Source organism: Silurus meridionalis, chromosome 2 (assembly GCF_014805685.1).
Source record: "Silurus meridionalis isolate SWU-2019-XX chromosome 2, ASM1480568v1, whole genome shotgun sequence".
Taxonomy (NCBI): domain Eukaryota; kingdom Metazoa; phylum Chordata; class Actinopteri; order Siluriformes; family Siluridae; genus Silurus; species Silurus meridionalis.
In genome coordinates, this window is record NC_060885.1 from 24,105,331 (window position 1) to 24,127,230 (window position 21,900).

General features: G+C 40.0%; 1 protein-coding gene across 1 annotated transcript in view; it reads right to left on the bottom strand.

Moving 5' to 3' along the window:
- prkn (parkin RBR E3 ubiquitin protein ligase) overlaps positions 1–21,900 on the bottom strand; it is a 153,589-nt gene that overhangs the window by 97,146 nt on the left and 34,543 nt on the right. Inside the window, exon 2 of the mRNA XM_046875994.1 lies at positions 6,628–6,791. Within this exon, the coding sequence (XP_046731950.1) occupies positions 6,628–6,791 (164 nt within the window). The remainder of the gene's footprint in view (positions 1–6,627; positions 6,792–21,900) is intronic.

Sequence of the window (21,900 nt, forward strand, 5' to 3'; positions counted from 1 at the left end):
AATAAGGCCAGGATCTCTGGTACTCTCTACTGTCTTTATTCAGTCTCACAGCTGCTGAAATCTGAAAAAATGAATGACGCCACAGAACTTGAAGTAATTTGTAAGTAGATAGTAAACAGGAGCCCTATTACATGCCTAAAACATTATTGACATACAGCAGCGATCGTTTATTTTACGTGCCAATCTGGAAGAACGGCGTCCTCCACATTTGAAACAAACAGACTCCCGTCTGCACAAACTCGTGTTTATTCTGCTGTTAATCTTCATAATCCATACAAGAAAAATAAGACAGTTGAGAGAGAGCTAACATCACCTCAGTGAACAAATAAAGGACCAATTTGTTCTGCTCTATTTACTTTGTTTTAAGATGTTTACTTCAATTAAAAGTGTTAAGTACTGGGTTTGGTACTGAACTGAAGCGATCCAAAGAAAACAATCCAATAGTGAGCAATTTGGGCTTCATTTTTATGCTGGATGGCTTGTGGGCACTTGTGGCACTGTGTGTTCAGTGTGATGTTTTATGGGTTTGTTGGGTCTCTCAGAGGAGCGGAATAAAGACAAGACGTCAGGATGGTGCATGAAAAGAGGTTTTCATCATCACTGGGTGAACAAATGATAGAACGCTGGTGACGTCACGGCCGATCTGAGAGAACAAAAAGGGAATTATTCTGTCAATCACTAGTGGTTGGTGAAATTCTGGGCATCTGCAAGCTCATGTACAATATGCAGAAGACGGCAGTTAGTGGTTTTCTTTAAGTGTTCTATACTTGGACACCATTTACAGTTACACCTTCACACGTACGCAAGTTTGCAGCAAGAGGGTGCTACCGTTCATTTTCAAAGAATTACAGCAAACACCGAAGATTAGACGTGGCCGTGTCCATGTGAGAAATGACATGCGAGAAATTTTAGAAAAGTTCAGCTCTTTGCAAATATGGAATGACTTGGAGCAGCAACTACAAATGAGATTCTAGACAGTAGAGGGCATGTGTACTCGAAGACCACTCTGTGCAGCTGAAAATGGTTCCAAATTAACAGTAGAGGTCGACCGTTTGATCGGACGGACAATTAATTGGGACATTTTTTTTAATTACTCTGCATCAGACGACTGTGCTGTAAATAAGGGTGATTATTATTAATTTTCCCATGCCACAGGTGGCAGTAGTGTGAATTCGGCATTCAAACAGGAAAACTGGAAGACCTACAACTGTGAATATATAAAACAAGCATGATAATTACTAACGGATTTGTGTAGCTTTTTTTAATCATATCTGTTAAGTAAGCCAAATCAAACATGCAGATCATGAATACGGATGATCCGTTGTGGCGACCCCTAATAGGAGAAGCTGAAAGAAAGTTTTTTTTTTAAAGTTTAGGTTATGGGTAGGACTAGGAACCAAAACCTGCTAAGAAGTGCACTTATGGCAAAAAAATAAACAAATATCGGCCATCGGCCAGAGAAAAACCCATAATGTCCCTTGTTAAAAGCGCTCTGCAAATAAAAATGTATTGTATTAAATTGAATGTGACTCATCTCTTGATTTGTCGAATGCTAATTGCATCACTGTTAAAGTGGCACTACTTGCAGTATTAAAATCGCTACATGGGTGAATATAGCTTTTAGCCTTAATCATGTGATGTGCTAGCCATCATCTGGATAGCTACAGTGTCTAGTGGGTAAGAATAGGCAAATGTCCAAACAGAGAAAATAGAATTATTTAAAAAAGATACATTAATGGGGTTAATATCTAGCAGCTTCTGATACAGTATCGACTGGTATTGGTGTTACTATAGTTACACTACTCTAATCAACATACTCAACATAGAGCATGAAGACTAGACATGCTTCAAAGGTCATAGATGTTTTTTCAAAGAACTTGTTCATGTCATTAACCACATGGAAAAACAGAACATAGAAAAACCTAAGGTTGCACATTCTACTGGCCCTGTCTGCAATTATAAAAAGAGGCGGGGGGGATTTTTGGACTGGAAGGATTCTGTAAGCAAGGAACAGAAGTGTGAGAAAGACCTTTTGCAGATATCGCATGTATCGCTTCTATGACCGTTAATTGACTCCTTTGAGTGCACCTGAGAGTGCGCAGTGTGTATGGAGCTGCTTTAATGCATAATTAAGAAGGTCAAACTTAATGAAGAACTGCGGACTAAAGTTCAGGAGATCCCTAGGCTCTGTTTACCCTGACAGGCTTCAGCATCCATCAGAGAGAGAGAGAGAGAGAGAGAGAGAGAGAGAGAGAAGAGAGAGAAAGAGAGAGAGAGAGAAAGAGAGAGCGAGAGAGACACAGAGACAGAGACAGGAATACAACTCAGTACTAAGCACAACTTGATTTATTTGGGGTTTTTGAAGGTCTGCTCTTTCCTCTCTGCAAGATATATACATCAGTCGAAGCAGAAACAGGGCTGTTAAGACATATAGGACCCTAATCATCACAGTACCTACCTGTTCAGTCCGCTGCTATCAGGCAAATGCTTTAGCTGTGTGATGGCCAAATCTGAGACGCTTAGGAGGAGCTTCTTCCCACAAACTATAAGACTTCTTAATGCGAGCATGCACATCTCAACTATCCCATAATTCACTCATGCTCAGTTCTCCTTTGAAATCATACTTGTGTTCATTCTGCATTTGCACACAGCACCTTACACTGTTATTGTTACTGTTTTTGGTTTGCTATTGTCATACCTCATTACATTTTGTAATGTACTTTTGCACATCTAAACATACGAGGTGGAAGTACTATAAAGTACTATAAAGTACTATATTTATTTAAGGTTACACACTATCACCTTTATAATAGTCACCTTGCACAGAAATACAGCGCTCCCAGTTTTCCTGCCACTTCTGAAATACAGTATGCCCTGGAAGTCTTCTTTTCGAAGCATGCTATGCACCTTTTGCTATTTGCACTCGATCTCCACAATGGTGTCAAATCGCTGACTTTTGAGCTGGATATTCAACTTTGGGAGAAGGGCAAAGTCAGCAGGAGCCTAATCTGGAGAATATGGTGGGTGCAGTAGTGAGATCATGTTGTTTCCAGCAAGAAACTCACGTGTGAGGAGAGCTCGGTGACAGGGCCCGCACTTGATCAGAACAGCACCCGTTACACAGCTCTTGATGTACACAGGACGATGTCTTTTGGCGCACTAACTTATGAAGGTTGCTGCTTCCTGTGATTGTACATGCAGCCTTGTGCTACCATCAGTTGGCATGTTACAAAACTATTTTTGAAACATTTTGCTCTTATTTTATATTTATAGTTCCTTTTATCTAATTCAGCCATTAGGTTTGCACAAGCCAGTGCACTCTTAGTGCTGGTCCCAAGCCCAGATAAATAGGGAGGGTCGTGTTAGGAAGGGCATCCAGCGTAAGACATGCCAAATCAAATATGCGGATCAAACCGAAATTTTATACCGGATCGGTAGTAACTGTAGTGTGAGGTTCAGGGAAGAGGTCAGACAGGGGCTCGGTGGTGGTGAAGAGGTGCTGGATGATTGGGCAACTACTGCAGAAGTGATAAGGGAGACAGCTAGAAAGGCACTTGGTGTGACATCTGAAATAGAAAGGAAGACAAAGAGATGTGGTGATGGAATGCGGAAGTGCAGGAGAGCACAGGGAGGTTGGCAAAACAGAATTGGGATCAGCAGAGTCATGAGAAAAGTAGGCAGGAGTACAAGGAGATGCGGCAGCAGGTGAAGAGGGATGTGGCGAAAGCCAAGGCAAAGGCATATAAGGAGCTGTATGAGAAGTGGGCACTAATGAAGTTATCGGAAAGAGTAGTGGAAGACAGGCTGAGAGAAAAGGTGACCATTTGTGAGCAACAGTATAGTTTCATGCCGAGGAGGAGCACCACAGATGCATTATTTGCTTTGAGTATGTTGATGGAGAAGTTTGGAGAAGGTCAGAAGGAGTTGCATTGTGTCTTTGTGGATTTAGAGAAAGCGCACGACAGTATGCCAAAAGAGGAGTTGTGGTATTGTATGAGGAAGTCAGGTGTGTCAGAGAAGTATGTGAGGGTGATGCAGGACAGGTATGAGGACAGTGTGACAGCAGTAAAGTGTGCTGTAGGAATGACAGACTGGTTTAAGATAGAGGTTGGACTGCATCAAGGATTGGCTCTGAACCCTTTCCTGTTTGCAGTGAAGGACAGATTAATGGACGAGGTGAGACAGGAGTCGCCATGGACTATGATGTTTGCGGACGATATTGTGATTTGTGGTGAGACTAGGGAGCATGTTGAGAAAAGCCTGGAGAGGTGGAGGTACGTGCTGGAGAGAAGGGGAATGAAAGTCAGAGGGAGTAAGACAGAGTACATGTGTGTGAATTAGGGGGAGGGTGGTGGAGTGGTGTGGTTGCAGGGAGAAGAGGTGAATAAGGTGGAGGAGTTCAGGTACCTGGGATCAACATTGCAAAGTAATGAAAAGTGTGTTGGAGCTGGAGGTAGCAGAGCTGAAGATTAGAAATGAGTTTATTAGAGGGACATCGCATGTAGGACATTTTGGAGACAAAGTGAGAGAGGCCCGAATGAGATGGTTTGTACATGTGCAGAGGAGGGACATACAGTGAGGAAAATAAGTATTTGAACACGCTGCTATTTTGCAAGTTCTCCCACTTAGAAATCATGGAGGGGTCTGACATTGTCATCGTAAGTACATGTCCACTGTGAGAGACATAATAAAATAAAAAAATCCAGAAATCACAATATATGATTTTTTAACTATTTATTTGTATGATACAGCTGCAAATAAGTATTTGAACACCTGAGAAAGTCAATGTTAATATTTGGTACAGTAGCCTTTGTTTGCAATTACAGAGGTCAAACGTTTCCTGTAGTTTTTCACCAGGTTTGCACACACTGCAGGAGGGATTTTGGCCCATTCCACCCAAACAGATCTTCTCTAGATCAGTCAAGATTCTGGCCTGTTGCTGAGAAACACGGAGTGTGAGCTCCCTCCAAAGATTCTCTATTGGGTTTAGGTCTGGAGACTGGCTAGGCCACGCCAGAACCTTGATATGCTTCTTACAGAGCCACTCCTTGGTTATCCTGTCTGTGTGCTTCGGGTCATTGTCATGTTGGAAGACCCAGCCTCGACCCATCTTCAATGCTCTAACTAAGGGAAGGAGGTTGTTTCCCAAAATCTCGCAATACATGGTCCCCGTTCATCCTCTCCTTAATACAGTGCAGTCACCCTGTCCCATGTGCAGAAAAACACCCCAAAGCATGATGCTACCACCCCATGCTTCACAGTAGGGATGGTGTTCTTGGATGGTACTCATCATTCTTCTTCCTCCAAACACGCTTTAGTGGAATTATGACCCAAAAGTTCTATTTTGGTCTCATCTGACCACATGACTTTCTCCCATGACTCCTCTGGATCATCCAAATGGTCATTGGCAAACTTAAGACATGCCTGGACATGTGCTGGTTTAAGCAGGGGAACCTTCCGTGCCATGCATGATTTCAAACCATGACGCCTTAGTGTATTACCAACAGTAACCTTGGAAACGGTGGTCCCAGCTCTTTTCAGGTCATTGACCAGATCCGCCTGTAGTTCTGGGCTGATTTCTCACCTTCCTTAGGATCATTGAGACCCCACGAGGTGAGATCTTGCATGGAGCCCCAGTCCGAGGGAGATTGACAGTCATGTTTAGCTTCTTCCATTTTCTAATGATTGCTCCAACAGTGGACCTTTTTCACCAAGCTGCTTGGCAATTTCCCGTAGCCCTTTCCAGCCTTGTGGAGGTGTACAATTTTGTCTCTAGTGTCTTTGGACAGCTCTTTGGTCTTAGCCATGTTAGTAGTTGGATTCTTACTGATTGTATGGGGTGGACAGGTGTCTTTATGCAGCTAACGACCTCAAACAGGTGCATCTAATTTAGGATAATAAATGTAGTGGAGGTGGACATTTCAAAGGCAGACTAACAGGTCTTTGAGGGTCAGAATTCTAGCTGATAGACAGGTGTTCAAATACTTATTTGCAGCTGTATCATACAAATAAATAGTTTAAAAATCATATATTGTGATTTCTGGATTTTTTTTTTAGATTATGTCTCTCACAGTGGACATGCACCTATGATGACAATTTCAGACCCCTCCATGATTTCTAAGTGGGAGAACTTGCAAAAAAGCAGGGTGTTCAAATACTTATTTTTCTCACTGTATATTGGTAGAAGAATGCTGAGGATGGAGCCACCAGTAAGGAGGAGAAGAGGAAGACCGAAGGAGGAGGTATATGGATGTGGTGAGGGAAGACATGCAGGTAGTTGGTTTGAAAGAGGCAGATGTAGAGGACAGGGGGTATGAAGAAGGATGATCCACTGTGGCGACCCCTAAGGGGAGAAGCCGGAAAAGGACGATTTTATCTAATGCACACGTTTGGTAAGGGGTTCTTAATCAGGTTTACATTTTGTATTTTGTATATAACTATGTTTGTGACAAATAAAAATCTTAAATCTTGAACTTCAGAAGAGCAGATGCGCCCAACACTGAATTTGACCCTGATGCTAATGCAAGATCCACAATAATCTTGCTGTTTAAACAAAAAATAGAGAGAGAGCATGACAAACAGCAGACAAACAGGCAGAAAGGCTTATAGTCATAAAAGTGCAACTACCTTTAAGGTGGAATCACTATTGAGCTCTCTTCCAGCAAAAATAACCCGCAGCTGATCAGGCTGAACACCTTGCAACCGTCCCACCGTCTCCTTCAGCTCGGATACACTTGTCCCTTCTTCCACCTCCACCGCCACGGGATGACTGGAGTTAAAGCGGACATACACTGATAGAAACAGAGGCATGAGAGAAGAGTGTATCAGTTTTACATTCGAGAAGACAATGACCTTTTTTTTTTTTTTTTATCATAGACAGACTTTCCACACAATGGGTGATAATATTTTTTCCATCTTTTTAGAATCCACCACTGATTTTTGCTCATTTATTTTTTTGGTTTTAAGATATATCTGGCTTCTACTTAAATACCGACATAGGTTATCTACATACAACAATCAGGCATAACATTATGAGCGGTGAAGTGAAGAATCGGTTTGAGGGTGGGATATTATTAGGCAGCAAGTGAACATTTTGTCCTCAATGTTGATGTGTTAGAAGCAGGAAAAATGGGCAGGCGTAACAATTAGAGCAAGTTTGACAAGGGCAAAATTGTGATGGCTAGACGACTGGGTCAGAGCATCTCCAAATCTGCAGCTGTTGTGAGCTGGTACCAGTCTGCAGTGGTCTATTAAAAGTGGTTCAAGAACAGTGATGAACGGCGACAGGGTCATGGGCTGCTGAGGCTCACTAAAGCACATGAGGAGCGAAGGATGGCCCGTGTGGTCTGATCCAACAGATGATCTCCTGTAGCCTAAATTGCTGAAGAAGTTAATGCACAATGTTTTTATTTTTTAACATCCCACTCTTCTTGGAAGATGTTCCACTAGATTTTGGAGTGTGAAGATTTGCACTCATTCAGCTACAAGAGTGTTAGTAAAGTCGTGAGTAGGTGAGGTGAGGAGACCTGGGATGCTGTCAGCGTTTACATAAACAGCCTTCAATCCAAAGATGGAGATGGTTTTGTGCACATATCGACTTTTTTTATATCATAAAAATATGATATAAATGACATAAAATGTATATAAAATATGAGTGGATGCAAAACACAAACATAAGGATATAAAGAAAGAAATATAATGATGTTAAGGCCAATATGTAGACTAAACATGAGGGACTGAAGCTTGAGAAATAGAAAAAGAAGGGTGCAAGAATTAGGATTGGTCTCAAACACACACACACACACACACACACACACACACACACACACACACACACACACACACACACACACACACACAAAGCAAGCAGCTTTAACATTCAGCGTGTTCAGTCACTGCCTGCACGTCCCCCAAACCCCTTCATTAAGATGAGTGCGATTTGGTGCAGATTTTTTTTTTTTTAATATCACCCCTGCTTATTATTTTAATTGAAATGAGTCAACCTTTGCAAAAAGAAAATCCTCAAGGCACAAAGATAAATTCAGAAATGGAAAATGGCTGATGTGAAGAAAAACACTCTTCAAATTGTCATATGAGCAGAAGCGAGAAAGGGCCATCAAATAAATATGTGCTCCGACTAAACAAATCAATAAGCAAGAAATACACTTTATGGACAAAAGTTTGTGGACTATAAGATTTGTACAGTAAGTGATTTTTGAACATCCTATTAAATATTTACTCTCCAATTGCTGTTTTAGTAACCGCCACTTTTCTGGGAGGATTTTGGGTGTTAGTAAAGTCAGGTACTGTTGTAGGTTGTGGAGGTCAATTAATCCCAAAGGTGTTTAATAGGATTGAGGTCAGAGCTCTATAGCAGGTCAATCTAGATCGTCAACTCGAACCAAAGTAAACTACAGTGGAACCCGGTTATGTCGATGTCCTAGGGGGTCGCCAAAAAGCATCGAGGTAACCGATGATCGAGATAAACGAAAATCAAAATGGCGGCAATATATTAACGTGCTTGAAATTTCTTTATGTACATGATGTGCGTTAATAAATGAGAATGTGCATGCACTTGTTTTTGAAGGGGTTTTTTACACAACAGCGTTGCCGCGATTTGTTTGATGAAGGCATGCTATAAAAATACATACAGTACATGTTTATCTGTCATGAATCCACCTGCCACGCCCCCTTCGGCCCCCTTCAGCATAGCAGGTGCTTTCTCGGCCGCTTTCTCTGAAGCTCCCGGCTTCAATCGCGCACATATGGTGCTCGTTTAGCATCATCACCAGCTCCTATTTAAACTTCCACACTCTCACTGTCCGTTATTGTTGGTATATGTTGGTTCACGGCGGTCGTTGTTATCGCTCATGCATTTCCCGGTACGTGCCTTCCTTCCGGCAGTCTCTCAACAGCTGCTCTTTTCTTCCCAAAGCCGTGCCACGCCCCTACTAACACTACGAGCACTAGCACTAACTAACAGCAGAGATTCACCAGTATTCAATACAACACCTGTAGCAGCTGTAAGCCTTGATTTTTCCGCCACTTCCACAATTTATTCTGCGGCTGCACCGAGATAACCGACGTTAAATGGCAAATTTTTCCCCCCTTGTTCTCAAGATATTAGGGTTCGGTGACATAAAAAAATGTTTAGACAAAGCGAGAATTTGGCGGTTCCACTTCAAAAACGTCGAGTTAATAGGGTTGTCGAGGTAACCGAGGGCGAGATAACCGGGTTCCACTGTATATCTTTGTGGAGCTCACTTTGTGCACAGGCTGGAACAAGTTTGGGTCTCCTTGCTCAGGTGACTCTAAATTCAATGCTACCTCATCTGAAGACATCCTGTGCCTCCAAGATTGTAATAGTAGTTTGGGGAAAACCCACATATGGCTAGAGAAGTCAGTTGTCCCAATACTTTTGTTCATATAAAGTAGTTGAATATACACTCAAAACATATTAAGTGATTAAGGCTTATTATGCCAACCCACACACAGCCCAACCCAGAGCATATACACAACCGAACAGCAAATACATAGGCACTTAGTCATTCACAGCTCTTTCGGGAAATTGCGTCTGTGGATATTGTTGATTTAATGTACAATGGTGCAGAGCATTTACTGATTGCCACTGAAAAACAAAAAGCCATAGGTCTTGTGCCAGCACTGAAGTGAGAGTTGAGTGATTGCTTGTTGTTAAGCATGACATTCTCCGCTAAGTGCTTGTGCTAGAATATGATGCTTGATTTAAGTGTCAAAAAAAAACAAAATCATAATGGGATCCAGGACAAAAGAAGACAAGCAGACCAGAGCGCTGCCTGAATCAGTCTAATGTAGAGAATAAGACTATGCAAAATAAACAAATACACATATAGATTCTCCTCGCTAAACGGTTTTTCGAGCGCTTTCTTTCAGCACCACTGCTGCTACGTGAATATGACGTATCACAACACTGTGGAGACCGAGGCCTGTCCTGAGAGTCACTACAAAGCCCTATTTGCTAAAAGGAACATTTATTAGAAGTCAGTAGCCACTTACTGTAAGTAAAGTAAACAATCTATTATGGACAAAAGTATTGGAACACATGGGGCTCTTCCCCAAAACAGTTTGAAGGCGCCCAATTGTATACAACGCAATGCAGTAGTATTACATGCAGTAGTATTACATTTTCCATTCACTCAAACTAGGAGACCAAAAACCTGTTTCTGTATGACAATACCCTGTGCACAAAGTGAACTTCATGAAGATATGCTTTATATGGGTTGGAGTGGAAGATCTGGAATGGCCTGCTGTATGAGCTCTGACCTCATCCCTAATGAGCACCTATGGCATAAATTGAAACACTCACTGCACCCCAGGCCTTATCACCTCACCTACATCAGTAGCTGAAATCTCCACAAACATATTACAAAATCTAGTGAAACATCTTCCCAGAAGAGAGAAGTTTATTGTAAAATCAAATTGGCAAAAAGGACAGGTGTCAACCATCTTTTGTCTGTATAGTAAAAGATGTCCTCATGATATCTTAGAAAATTTTATTGGGTATATTACAAAAGAAAGTACATCCTCTTTGAATTCTATAGTTTGAAATTTTATCAGGACATAATAATAATAATAATAAATTACCTGGTCCTTACGAGGTTTTAGAATTAGATAAATGCGACCTCAAATAAACAACAACTAAATATATTACACCACAACATTATAAGCCATGTGTAAAAATAAAGTAAGTATGCGTTCAAATTCCATAGCTATTTAAACCATCTTTAACTTGAAGGAATCGTATTCTGGATGACTATCAGTCTCTCACATTGTTGTAGAAGATTTTTGGCTCCTTCTTTTTCACAGCATTTGTTTATGCACAGCTCCCTTAAGGTCCTGCCACAGCCACTGCCATGCTCTTTTAAAAAAGGAAGTGCCTTTTCTTGGCAAACTTTCCAAACAAACCATACTCATTCAGTTTTTCACTAATTGTACCATCAAGAACTGTCACAATTTAGCATGCTAACTAAAGCCTGTAGAGTCTGAGTTGGGTTTTCAGCAATTTCTCTTGAGCATTGCATGGTCTGACCTTGGGGTGAATTTGCTGGGAGAGCCAATCCCAGGAAGATTAGCTACTCTATTGAATGTTTTCCACTTGTAAATAATGTTCCGCACTGTAGAATGATGAGCTTTAAATTGTCTGGAAATGGCCTTATAACCCTTCCCAGATTGATGGGCAGCAACAATTGCTTCTGTAGGATCTTTGCTGATGTCTTTCCTCTTTGTTGTTGTGTTAACACACACCTGAATGCTTCAGACCAGCATAATGCTAAAACTTGGGCTTTTACAGAGGTGGTCACACTTGCTGATGATCAATTTTTTTAAAAGGTATTTAATTAGCAGCACCTGGCTAATATCTTACCGAAGCAGTAAACGTCTATTTGGTTTTTCATACTTGCTTTCTCCATGTCGGCTTAATTTTTGTAAATAAAAAAATTAAAAAATATAATATTGACAGTGATTTGTCATGTGCTGTTCATGTGAGATTGTATTTACCTTATGTTAAAACCTGATAAGGACCAGATTATTTTTATTATATCCTAATATATAAAACCATATAATTCAAGCATGAGGGTGTACTTTCCTTTCCACATGGACAGACACAAGGACTTCAAGTATTTTACATTTTCTTTTGGTTACATTTTCAGACAGAATTAAAATACAGTACTGTTCCGTTTTACAATGGATCTAACAATGCTAATAACAGCTAGCACTGTCACTCTGCTCTTTAATAGCCACAGTGATAGCAGACAATAGCTTTTCCTGTCAGTTGGCTTGCAGATAAGTTGTTGTGAAGGTGAAACGCCAGGAGCACTTTTTATTCCAATGGTAATGATTTCCATATTCTTCCTCATTGTTTTGTGCCCCTTTCGCAAGAAGAACAAATGAGCGAATTCCACCTTTGTCATGTTTCATCACACCAGGAGTCCCTTCAGTGAAGGCTTCTTAATGCGATTCTTAAAGAGCGAGAGGACAGTGTTGGCGACCATGCATCTAAACATCCGCTACTAAAAGGCAAAAGACATTTCGAGTCAACATTTCATGTCAAAAAAACAAGAACCACCTGGTTCAACACTAAAATGGGTTTGAAAAGGCATTCAATCTCAATTGCTGGTCGTGTTTCTCTTTTTTTTTGTATTTGTGAACAGACCACTGGTCAGGCCTGTAAACGTGGAATAATTCTGTTATTAGTGAGGCAGAACATGTCACTGCTTTAGCAGAGCATGACAGTGAGGATATGAGCAGTCTAACATGTGTTTGTCATGGGGAGATTGTACATGGTGACTATTTGGAATAAATGATGTGAGAAATTTATTATTTTCTACTAGATCTATCAAAAAAACATTACAATAAGGGCATCAGTCACTATTTGGACAATTTCTTCATTTCGGCAAGAGACATAAAAAGTCACCATGAACCTGAATGAATGCACTTTTCTGTATGCAAGTTAGAATCATATGTTTTTGTCACAGTTTTCTGGTCAGTTTAATGTACAATATGCATAGGAACAATTAGACGCATCTGATTTATAATTAATTCTTGTTTGAAATATTTTAATGTTTTTGTTGTTTGTCTTGATTGTGTGCCCTCATTACTTCAGAGGCAAAGTTATAAAGGCGGGGCAAGGTGTGGCAGGGGGCTGTTGGGGGCGGTGCTCTCATTGACCGTGACACACAAGTCTCATTTAAAGCAATTGTTTGTTTCCTTCTTTCTTTCTATTTTCCTAAATAAATATCAGCAATTCATCATGCAGTTAATCAAAGGAAGAGCAAAGGAAAAGGAGCAATGTAGGAGCATTCAACTACATTATGAACTGTACATTCTATTAAATTCCTTCAGTATTAATAGAGCAGAATATAGAAGCTGCAGAGTTCCAGCACATGCTTGTAAATGACGTCTGTATTGTGAATGACTGATGAACTGCACACATACTGTGTGTATATTATATATATATATATATATATATATATATATATATATATATATATATATATATATATATATATATATATATGAACAAGAACAAGAACCAACAAGAACCATATATGAACAAGAACCAACAAGAACTGATTGGCTAGGAGGCGCGCATTTGAACCACCAATAGTTGAGAAGCAGCACATTGTAATACACTCTGTGTATAAACCATCATCCATTTCATGTCTTCCACACTGTGCATTATATACACATACTATACGAACAAACCTTCGTGGACACCCGGGCATCCCATTTCACATGTAGTTTCCATTTGCTGTTACAATAACCTCCACTCTTCTGGGAAGATCTTCGGCCTTGGAAAAATCAGGTACTGATGTAGGTGAGGTGAGAAGGTCTGGGAGTCAGCGCTCACATTCATACCAATAGTGCTCAATAGGGTTGAGGTCAGAGCTCTATAGCAAGAGATCTTCCACTCCAACTCATGTAACGCATATGTTCATTGATCTGGATTTGTGTACAGGGGCACTGTCATGCTGGAACAGGTTTGAGTCTCCATTCAATAATATATGTTCTAAAGGAACATATTATGCTACTGCATCCAAAGATATTGCATACAATATGTGCCTCCAAGATTATGATAACAGTTTGAGGAAGAACCTAATGAGGCTGGAAAAGTCAGGTTTCCTAATACTTCTGTCCACATAGTGTACACATACTCATGATATTATAGTATACTTAACCTTTGGTTCCCTTTTTCATGACATTTATGACATTTTAACATTATGATAGGTGATGTAAATAACACTGATTATCTCTTTATCATGGCACCTGTAAGTGAGTGGGATATATTAGGGAGCAAGTGAATATTTTGTCCTCAATGTTGATGTGTTAGAAGCAGGAAAAATGAGCAGGCATAAGAATTTTTGCGAATTTGACAAGGGCCAGATTGTGATGTCTAGACGACTGGGTCATAGCATCTTCAAAACTGCAGCTTTTGTGGGATGTTGCTGGTCTGCAGTGCTTAGTATCTATCAAAAGTGGTCCAAGGAAGGAACAGTGGTGAACTGGCAACAGGCTCATGGGCGTCACACTCAAGACTCACTGATGCACGTGGGGAGCAAAGGCTGGTCTGTGTAGTCCGATCCAACAGACCAAGTTACTGAAGCTGAAATTGCTGAAGAAGTTAATGCTCGACAGGTCAAGACTGTTTTGGACCAAAAGGGGACCAACACAATATTAGGCAGGTGAGTCTAATAAGGGGCCACATATTTTTACCTTTTGTAATGGACGGCCGGGTCGGTCTGTAACATTATTGTACAGATTTAAATATGATTTTAAATGTATTTATTATGCCTCCTAATGCTAAATGAGTAAATTTTTTTTCTGCATTGTACAGACAAATTAGAATTACTTTTCATTTATTTACTTATGCATATGGTTGGTGGTGAATCTAACAAACAATTAGGCTACGTTAATAACTAGAGGTCGACCGATTTTTTCGATAGCTAGGTAGAATACTACTTGTTGATAACTGAAAGCCGGAAAACTATCAGTATGTATTTTTGCTGAAAGCTGATAGATTCAGCAATTAACTATCAGCAGCGATGGCAAAAGTACACACATCCTTCACTTAAGTAGAAGTACAGACACTCATGTTTTAAAATACTCTGGTTAGAGCTGAAGTACTGAACTATACTTTTTTTTTACTTAAGTTAAAGTAAAAAAATTTGGGCTCTGACATGTACTTAAGTAAAAAGTAGCTGTTACTACTACCTGTTTTAGTGTCACACTGGTAACTGGACCTCACGTCATAATATTAGGGCTGTCAATTAATTAAAATGTTTAACCGCAATTAATTGCACCGTCATTAATTAACTCACAATTAATCTGCTTTAAATTTACCTTAAATTAATACTTTTCAAGTTTTAATACTCTAATCAACATGAGCATGGACAAATATAGATGCTTTATGCAAATCTTTATTAGTGAAACCATACTCAACATAGAGCATGAAAACTAAATATTCTTGTAAATGTATTAAAGTAAATATGGTGTTTAAAGTGCGTAAATCAAGCTGATACGTAAATTAGGACACCAAACGGAACCTTTGCTAGGTTTCCACACGGATGGTTAATGAGGTGATACCGGATAAATTGTACCTCTTCTAACTTTCATATGGATGAAATCATTAGAGAATATTGGTTTTGTGAATTGGTTTAATTAAAAGTAGACATTTTGGGCTGTCTATTTACATTTATTTTGTCTGTAAGGCAAGTATTCACTAAGATTCAGGTAGTTTTATTTATGTCTGTGAAGAGAGATAACAGACAGAGATAGCAGAGAGCGCCCCCTGTCTGTTGCACAGCGTTTTGTTATTATTGAGTGTATTTAAATAAAATTGAACCTTTGAATGTAGATTCAAATAATGTACAAACCCGATTCCAAAAAAATTGGGACACTGTACAAATTGTGAATAAAAACAGAATGCAATGATGTGGAAATTTCAAATTTCAAAATTGTATTCAGAAAACTACATAGATGACATATCAAATGTTTAAACCGAGAAAATGTATAATTTTGAGGGAAAAATAAGTTGATTTTAAATTTCATGGCATCAACACGTCAAAAAAGTTGGGACAAGGCCATGTTTATCACTGTGTGGCATCCTCTCTTCTTTTTATAACAGTCTGCAAACGTCTGGGGACTGAGGAGACAAGTTGCTCAAGTTTAGGAATAGGAATGTCTAATACAGGCTTCTAGTTGCTCAACTGTTATGTCTTTGTCGCATCTTCCTCTTTATAATGCGCCAAATGTTTTCTATGGGTGAAAGATCTGGACTGCAGGCTGGCCATTTCAGTACCTGGATCTTTCTTCTACGCAGCCATGATGTTGTAATTGATGCAGTATGTGGTCTGGCATTGTCATGTTGGAAAATGCAAGGTCTTCCCTGAAAGGGACGACGTCTGGATGGGAGCATATGTTGTTCTAGAACTTAGATATACCTTTCAGCATTGATGGTGCCTTTCCAGATGTGTAAGCTGCCCATGCCACACGCACTCATGCAACCCCATACCATCAGAGATGCAGGCTTCTGAACTAAGCGCTGATAACAACTTGGGTTGGCCCAGAGAAAACGCCTGCACTTCTGGATCATGTTTAGATATGGCTTCTTTTTTTGACCAATAGAGTTTTAGCCGGCAACGGCCAATGGCACGGTGGATTGTGTTCACCGACAATGTTTTCTGAGCCCATGTTTTGATTTTCATTACAGTAGCATTCTTGTATGTAATGCAGTGCATGTGAATCTTTGGATGATATTATGCACTGTAGATGATGATAACTTCAAACTCTTTGCAATTTTTCTTTGAGAAACTCCTTTCTGATATTGCTCCACTATTTTTCGCCACAGCATTGGGGGGAACTGGTGATCCTCTGCCCATCTTGACTTCTGAGAGACACTGCCACACTTTTATACCCAATCATGTTGCCAATTGATCTAATAAGTTGCAAATTGGTCCTCCAGCTGGTCCTAATATGTAATTTAACTTTTCCGGCCTCTTATTGCTACCTGTCCCAACTTTTTTGGAATGTGTAGCTCTCATGAAATCCAAAATGAGCCAATATTGGCATCACATTTCAAAATGTCTCACTTTCAACATTTGATATGTTATCTATATTCTATTGTGAATAAAATAGAAGTTTATGAGATTTGTGAATTGCTGCATTCCTTTTTATTCACAATTTGTAACTTTTTTGGAATCAGGTTTGTATCTTATCTGTCCAATCAAAAAAGACAAAGCAATTTAAGTTAGTTATGGCGTTATGAGAAAAAAAAATGCCATGCATGTTTGTCAACCTCAGAGGGTTAAATGCTGAATGTGTGCGTCGTGGCAAATTTTGGTGCCGATTTGAGACTTGGCACATCAATAAAAAACAAAACAAAAATTTTTTTAATACATTTCGGTGAAGTTAATTTATCAGAGTAAAAAAATAACGTAAATAAACGTATGTTGTGCTGCAGGTTTAAAATATCGCCTTTTATTATTTATTTATTTATCATTTTAATGAAAAAACGGTCAAACAGAAATGCACGGTGCATTAATCGCGCGTTAATAAAATCAGTGCTGTTAAAATTAATTTGTGTTAACTCATTATTAACGCGTTAATTTTGACAGCCCTAATAAATGCATTAGTACAAAACAAATTTAAAATTGTGTTACCTAATGAATGTATTCAGGCTGAACATCCACCATATAGAACACAAGCAGAGAAAAGATGACGGTGATCAGGAATGTCTCTGATCTCAGTCATCTTTACATCGCTGACTTCCTCCGTCTCATCCACATCAGCCCCATACTTTATGTTGCCCTCTGCCTGCTCATTGTTAGCTTCGTAAACTAGTCTACGTCTGTGATGTGTGATTGCCAGGAAATAATACACCAGTGGTTAGATTGAAAAAGGCACGCAATGACAGAAAATGCAATGAGAAAATATTGACATTTCACCAAAACTAAACTAAAGTGACTAGCCTGTTTTGAAAATGTAAGAAGTAGAAAGTACAGATATTTGTGTCAAAATTTTATGAGTGAAAGTAAAAAGTTATTATATAAAAATATAGTGAAGTAAAGTACTGATACCAGAAAAATCTACTTAAATTAAATAATGAAAAAAATTCTAAATATGTCTCTGATCAGAGGGTTGTAGTTCTAAGCAATATATCTCTAGATTTATCCTTTTATCCTTTAATCATTGTCAACTCGTCATCATCACGTACTTCTTCGGCTTCTCCCATTAGGGTTCGCCACAGCGGATCATCCGTCTCCATACGCATCTGTCCTGTACATCTGCCTCTTTTAAACCAACTACCTGCATGTCTTCCCTCACCACATCCATAAACCTCCTCTTTTCCTCCTTCCTGGTGGCTCCATCCTCAGCATTCTCCTACCCATATACCCCATGTCCCTCCTCTGCACATGTCCAAACCATCTCAATCTCGCCTCGCTCACCTTGTCTCCAAAACGTCCTGCATGCGCTGTCCCTCTAATAAACTCAATCCTCCATTCTCATCACTCCCAACGTCTTTTAGTCAATGCAACTGTCTCTAAACCATACAACATAGCAGATCTCACCACAGTCTTATAAACTCCACCTTAAACCAGTCTGTCGTTCCTACTGTCCTAATACATGTCCTGCACCACCCTCACATACTTCTCTGACACACCTGTCTTCCTCATGCAATACCACAACTCCTCTGTCAGCACCCTGTCATACGATTTCTCTAAATCCACAAACAGACAATGCAACTCCTTCTGACCTTCTCTATACTTTACCTTCTCTCCATCAACATTCTCAAAGCAAATAAGGCATCTGTGGTGCTCCTTCTCGCCATGAAATCATACTGTTGCTCACAGATGGTCACCTCTTCTCTCAGCCTGGCTTCCACTACTCTTTCCCATAACTTCATGGTGTGACTGATCAACTTAATTCCCCTGTAGTTACTGCAGGTCTGCACATCTCCCTTATTCTCAAAGATTGGTACCAGCACACTCCTTCTCCATTCCTCAGGCATCCTCTCTCCCTTCGAAATCTTGTTGAACAATCTTGTTAAAAACTCCACTGCCATCGGCCTAAACATCTCCATGCTTCAAACGGTATGTCATCTGGTCCAACCGACTTTCCACCCTTCATCCTCTTAATCACTGCTCTCACTTCCTCCTTACTAATCCTATCTACTTCCTGCTTCACAATCTCCACACCATCCAACCTTCTCTCTCTCTCTCTCTGTCTCATTTTCCTCGTTCATCATCTGCTCAAAATACTCCCTCCAACTTTGCAACACCCTCTCCTCACTAGTCACTAGTATTGCCCTAACTTGCAGCACATCCTTCCCAGCTTGGTCCCTTTGACTGGCCAATTGGTATAAATCCTTTTCTCCCTCCTTAGTGTCCAACTTCTCTTTTGGCTCCTACTGCATATGCCTTTTCCTTGGCTTTCGCCACATCACTCTTCACCTGCTGCCACATCTCCTTGTACTCCTGCCTACTTTTCTCATCTCTCTGTCGATCCCAGTTCTGTTTTGTGAACCTCTTTCTCCTTATGCTTTCCTGCACTTCCTCAATCCACCACCACGTCTCTTTGTCTTTCTTTCTATATCCAAATGTCACACAAAGTACCTTTCTAGCTTCCTCCCTTATCACATCTGCAGTAGTTGTCCATTCATCCAGCACCTCCTCACCACCACAGAACCCCCGTCTGACCACTTCCCTGAATCTCACACCACAGTCTTCCTACTTTAGTTTCCACCATCTTATTCCTCTTTCAGTCCTCTTCTTCTTCTTTCACCTGTGTGCACCTTCCTCCACTCACCCTATGCTCCTCCCTCTTCTTAAAACAAGTATTCACCACTGCCATTTCCATCCCTTTAGCAAAATCTACCACCATCTGCCCTTCCACATTCCTCTCCTTAAGGCCATACCCACCCATCACCTTCACCTACATGCCCATTAAAGTCTTCCCCAATAAACAATCTTTAATTTCTAGGTACACCCTCTTCCACTTAATTTAACTCAGTCCAAAATTTTTCTTTCTCCTCCGTCTCACAACCCACTTGTGGAGCATAAGCACTGATGACATTTATCATCACCCCTTCAACTTCCAGCTTCACGTTCTCCATCCACACCATGATGGAACAGTTTGAACCCACCTCCAATGTTCCTGGCCTTACTCCCTTTCCACTTGGTCTCCTGAACACACAGCATATCTACCTTTCTCCTCTTCATCATATCAGCTAACTCTCTCCCTTTACTAGTCATAGTACCAACATTTAAAGTACCAACCCAAACCTCTACTCTCCTACACTTCTCATTTCCCTGTTGTCTCTGAAAACGTCTTCCTCCTCTCCTTTTCCTCCTTTGGCCAACAGTAGCCCTGTTGGCTAACGATACCTGTGGTGGTCGTTGGTATCCTGGACCTCGACTGATCCGGTGTGAAATTCTGATTCGTGATCCGCATATTTGATTTGGCACGTTTTACGCTGGATGCCCTTCCTAACGCAACTATCCCCATTTATCCGAGCTTGGGACCGGCACTAAGAGTGCATTGGCTTGTGCAACCCTAATGGCTGGGTTTGGTGTCACACTCTAATCAGCTAAATAAATCCAAACACCTGCAAGTGTTTCCAGACCGTTACAGACCGACCCGGACCTAAATTACCAAAGGAAAAATGATGTGGCCCTCACAGAAAAAAAAAAAAGAGTCTGGGGACTCCTGGCTTAGAATTCCATCATGATAACCTATTTTAAAAACAAATTCTATATTTTCCCCATCAACCATCCATACATTTCCTTTACAGTTAGGTTGAATGGAATGCCTACTCAACCGTAGCTGCACGAATGCCCAGGCACCCTGGGATAGACAGCGGGGAATGAAAATCTTGTTGGAGAAATGGTGCTGAGGGAACTGATTCTGAAGGAAAAATGAGGTATAAGTGCTGGGCAATAACACAGAATAAGTCAAGAAAAAGAGCCTTGACTGATGCTATAAGAGTCAGTGCATTAACAGTGCTAATAAGGAGAAAACTAACTAAATGATAGTGGGCACTAAGGAGTATTCTGTAGAAATGGCAGTAAAATGTAAAAAAAAAAAAAAAATCATTGTTGGATGATAGGATCTGAATCTATAGCCAATAGGGATTGTAAGATTCGTCTCGGTGCATCGGCATAAAATTTAACAATGTGATACACCAATTTAAAAAACTGTGCATCAGATACAAGACAGCAGTTGTATCCCAATGCATCGTTTTAAACATATTTGCATCTGTAAAAAAAATTTTTATATATAAATTTATTAGTAATTGCGCTATACTTGTATTTTTTTTTTAGAAAGTGATCAATATGCAGATTGATTCCTTCTTGCAAAACTTTTTCTGAAGTGCTCTCTCTCAGCACCCCTGCTACTTGAATATGACGTATCGCAACACTACAGAGACTACAGGCGTGTCCTGAAAATCACATAGAATATAGATTAACATGGCAGAGGTAGAGCTGCATCTTCCTGGAGATAGAACAGGTAAATAACCTCTGGTTTTATTTCAGCTTTTTAATTTTTTTCTCTTTTTGCACTATGCATTAGAAGTCAGAAGGCACTTAAGTTAATTGATGATTTGCTGCCTGTTTGAAACTAAGAAATAAAAGCAAACTATCTGTACTATATTGAATTGCAGAGCATCATATATTTTTTTCGATTGCATTGTATTGCATTACATTGCAATATTGTAGCTGAATCGAAAGTTGTTTTGTATGTATCTTTAATGCATCGTATTATTGACTATGCATCAAGATGCGAATTGCATAGGCCTCAGTTATGGAGAAGAACATCCCTAATAGACAGCAGAACAAAGGTAGCTCTGACTATCACCACAAATGTTATGCTAATAGCAGTGTAATTCAGTGTGCATGTCAAGAAAAATAAATAGTATTTCAATATTATTTGCCAAGCATGCAGACATGCACAATAGAAAGAATGTGCTAGAGGTTACATTGGCTAAAATAAAACCTTCAAATATTGAACAAGCACTCCACTGTAACTGGTAGCCTAAGACGAGGAAGTGACTTCATGCCAGCGGTGCATTAGATTTAAAAAAAAAAAAAAAACCAAAGAGATCATTTCCACAGCGTTGGCTGACATTGCATGCCAGATTCCCTAGAGCTTGTGTCAGTCCTCTGCCCATTGATTAGCAATAAAAACCAGCTACAGCGCTCAGAAAAGCGTCTTAAAATACGGCCAACCCCATAACCTCTAATTTCCCTCCACCATAACCGTAAAGAAGATTGATTTCTGCATTCCAGGACAGTTTGAGCACTGAGAAGTGCAAGCACTCTGATAAGCCTTTACCATCACCACCAACTCCTTACTCATATTCTTAAT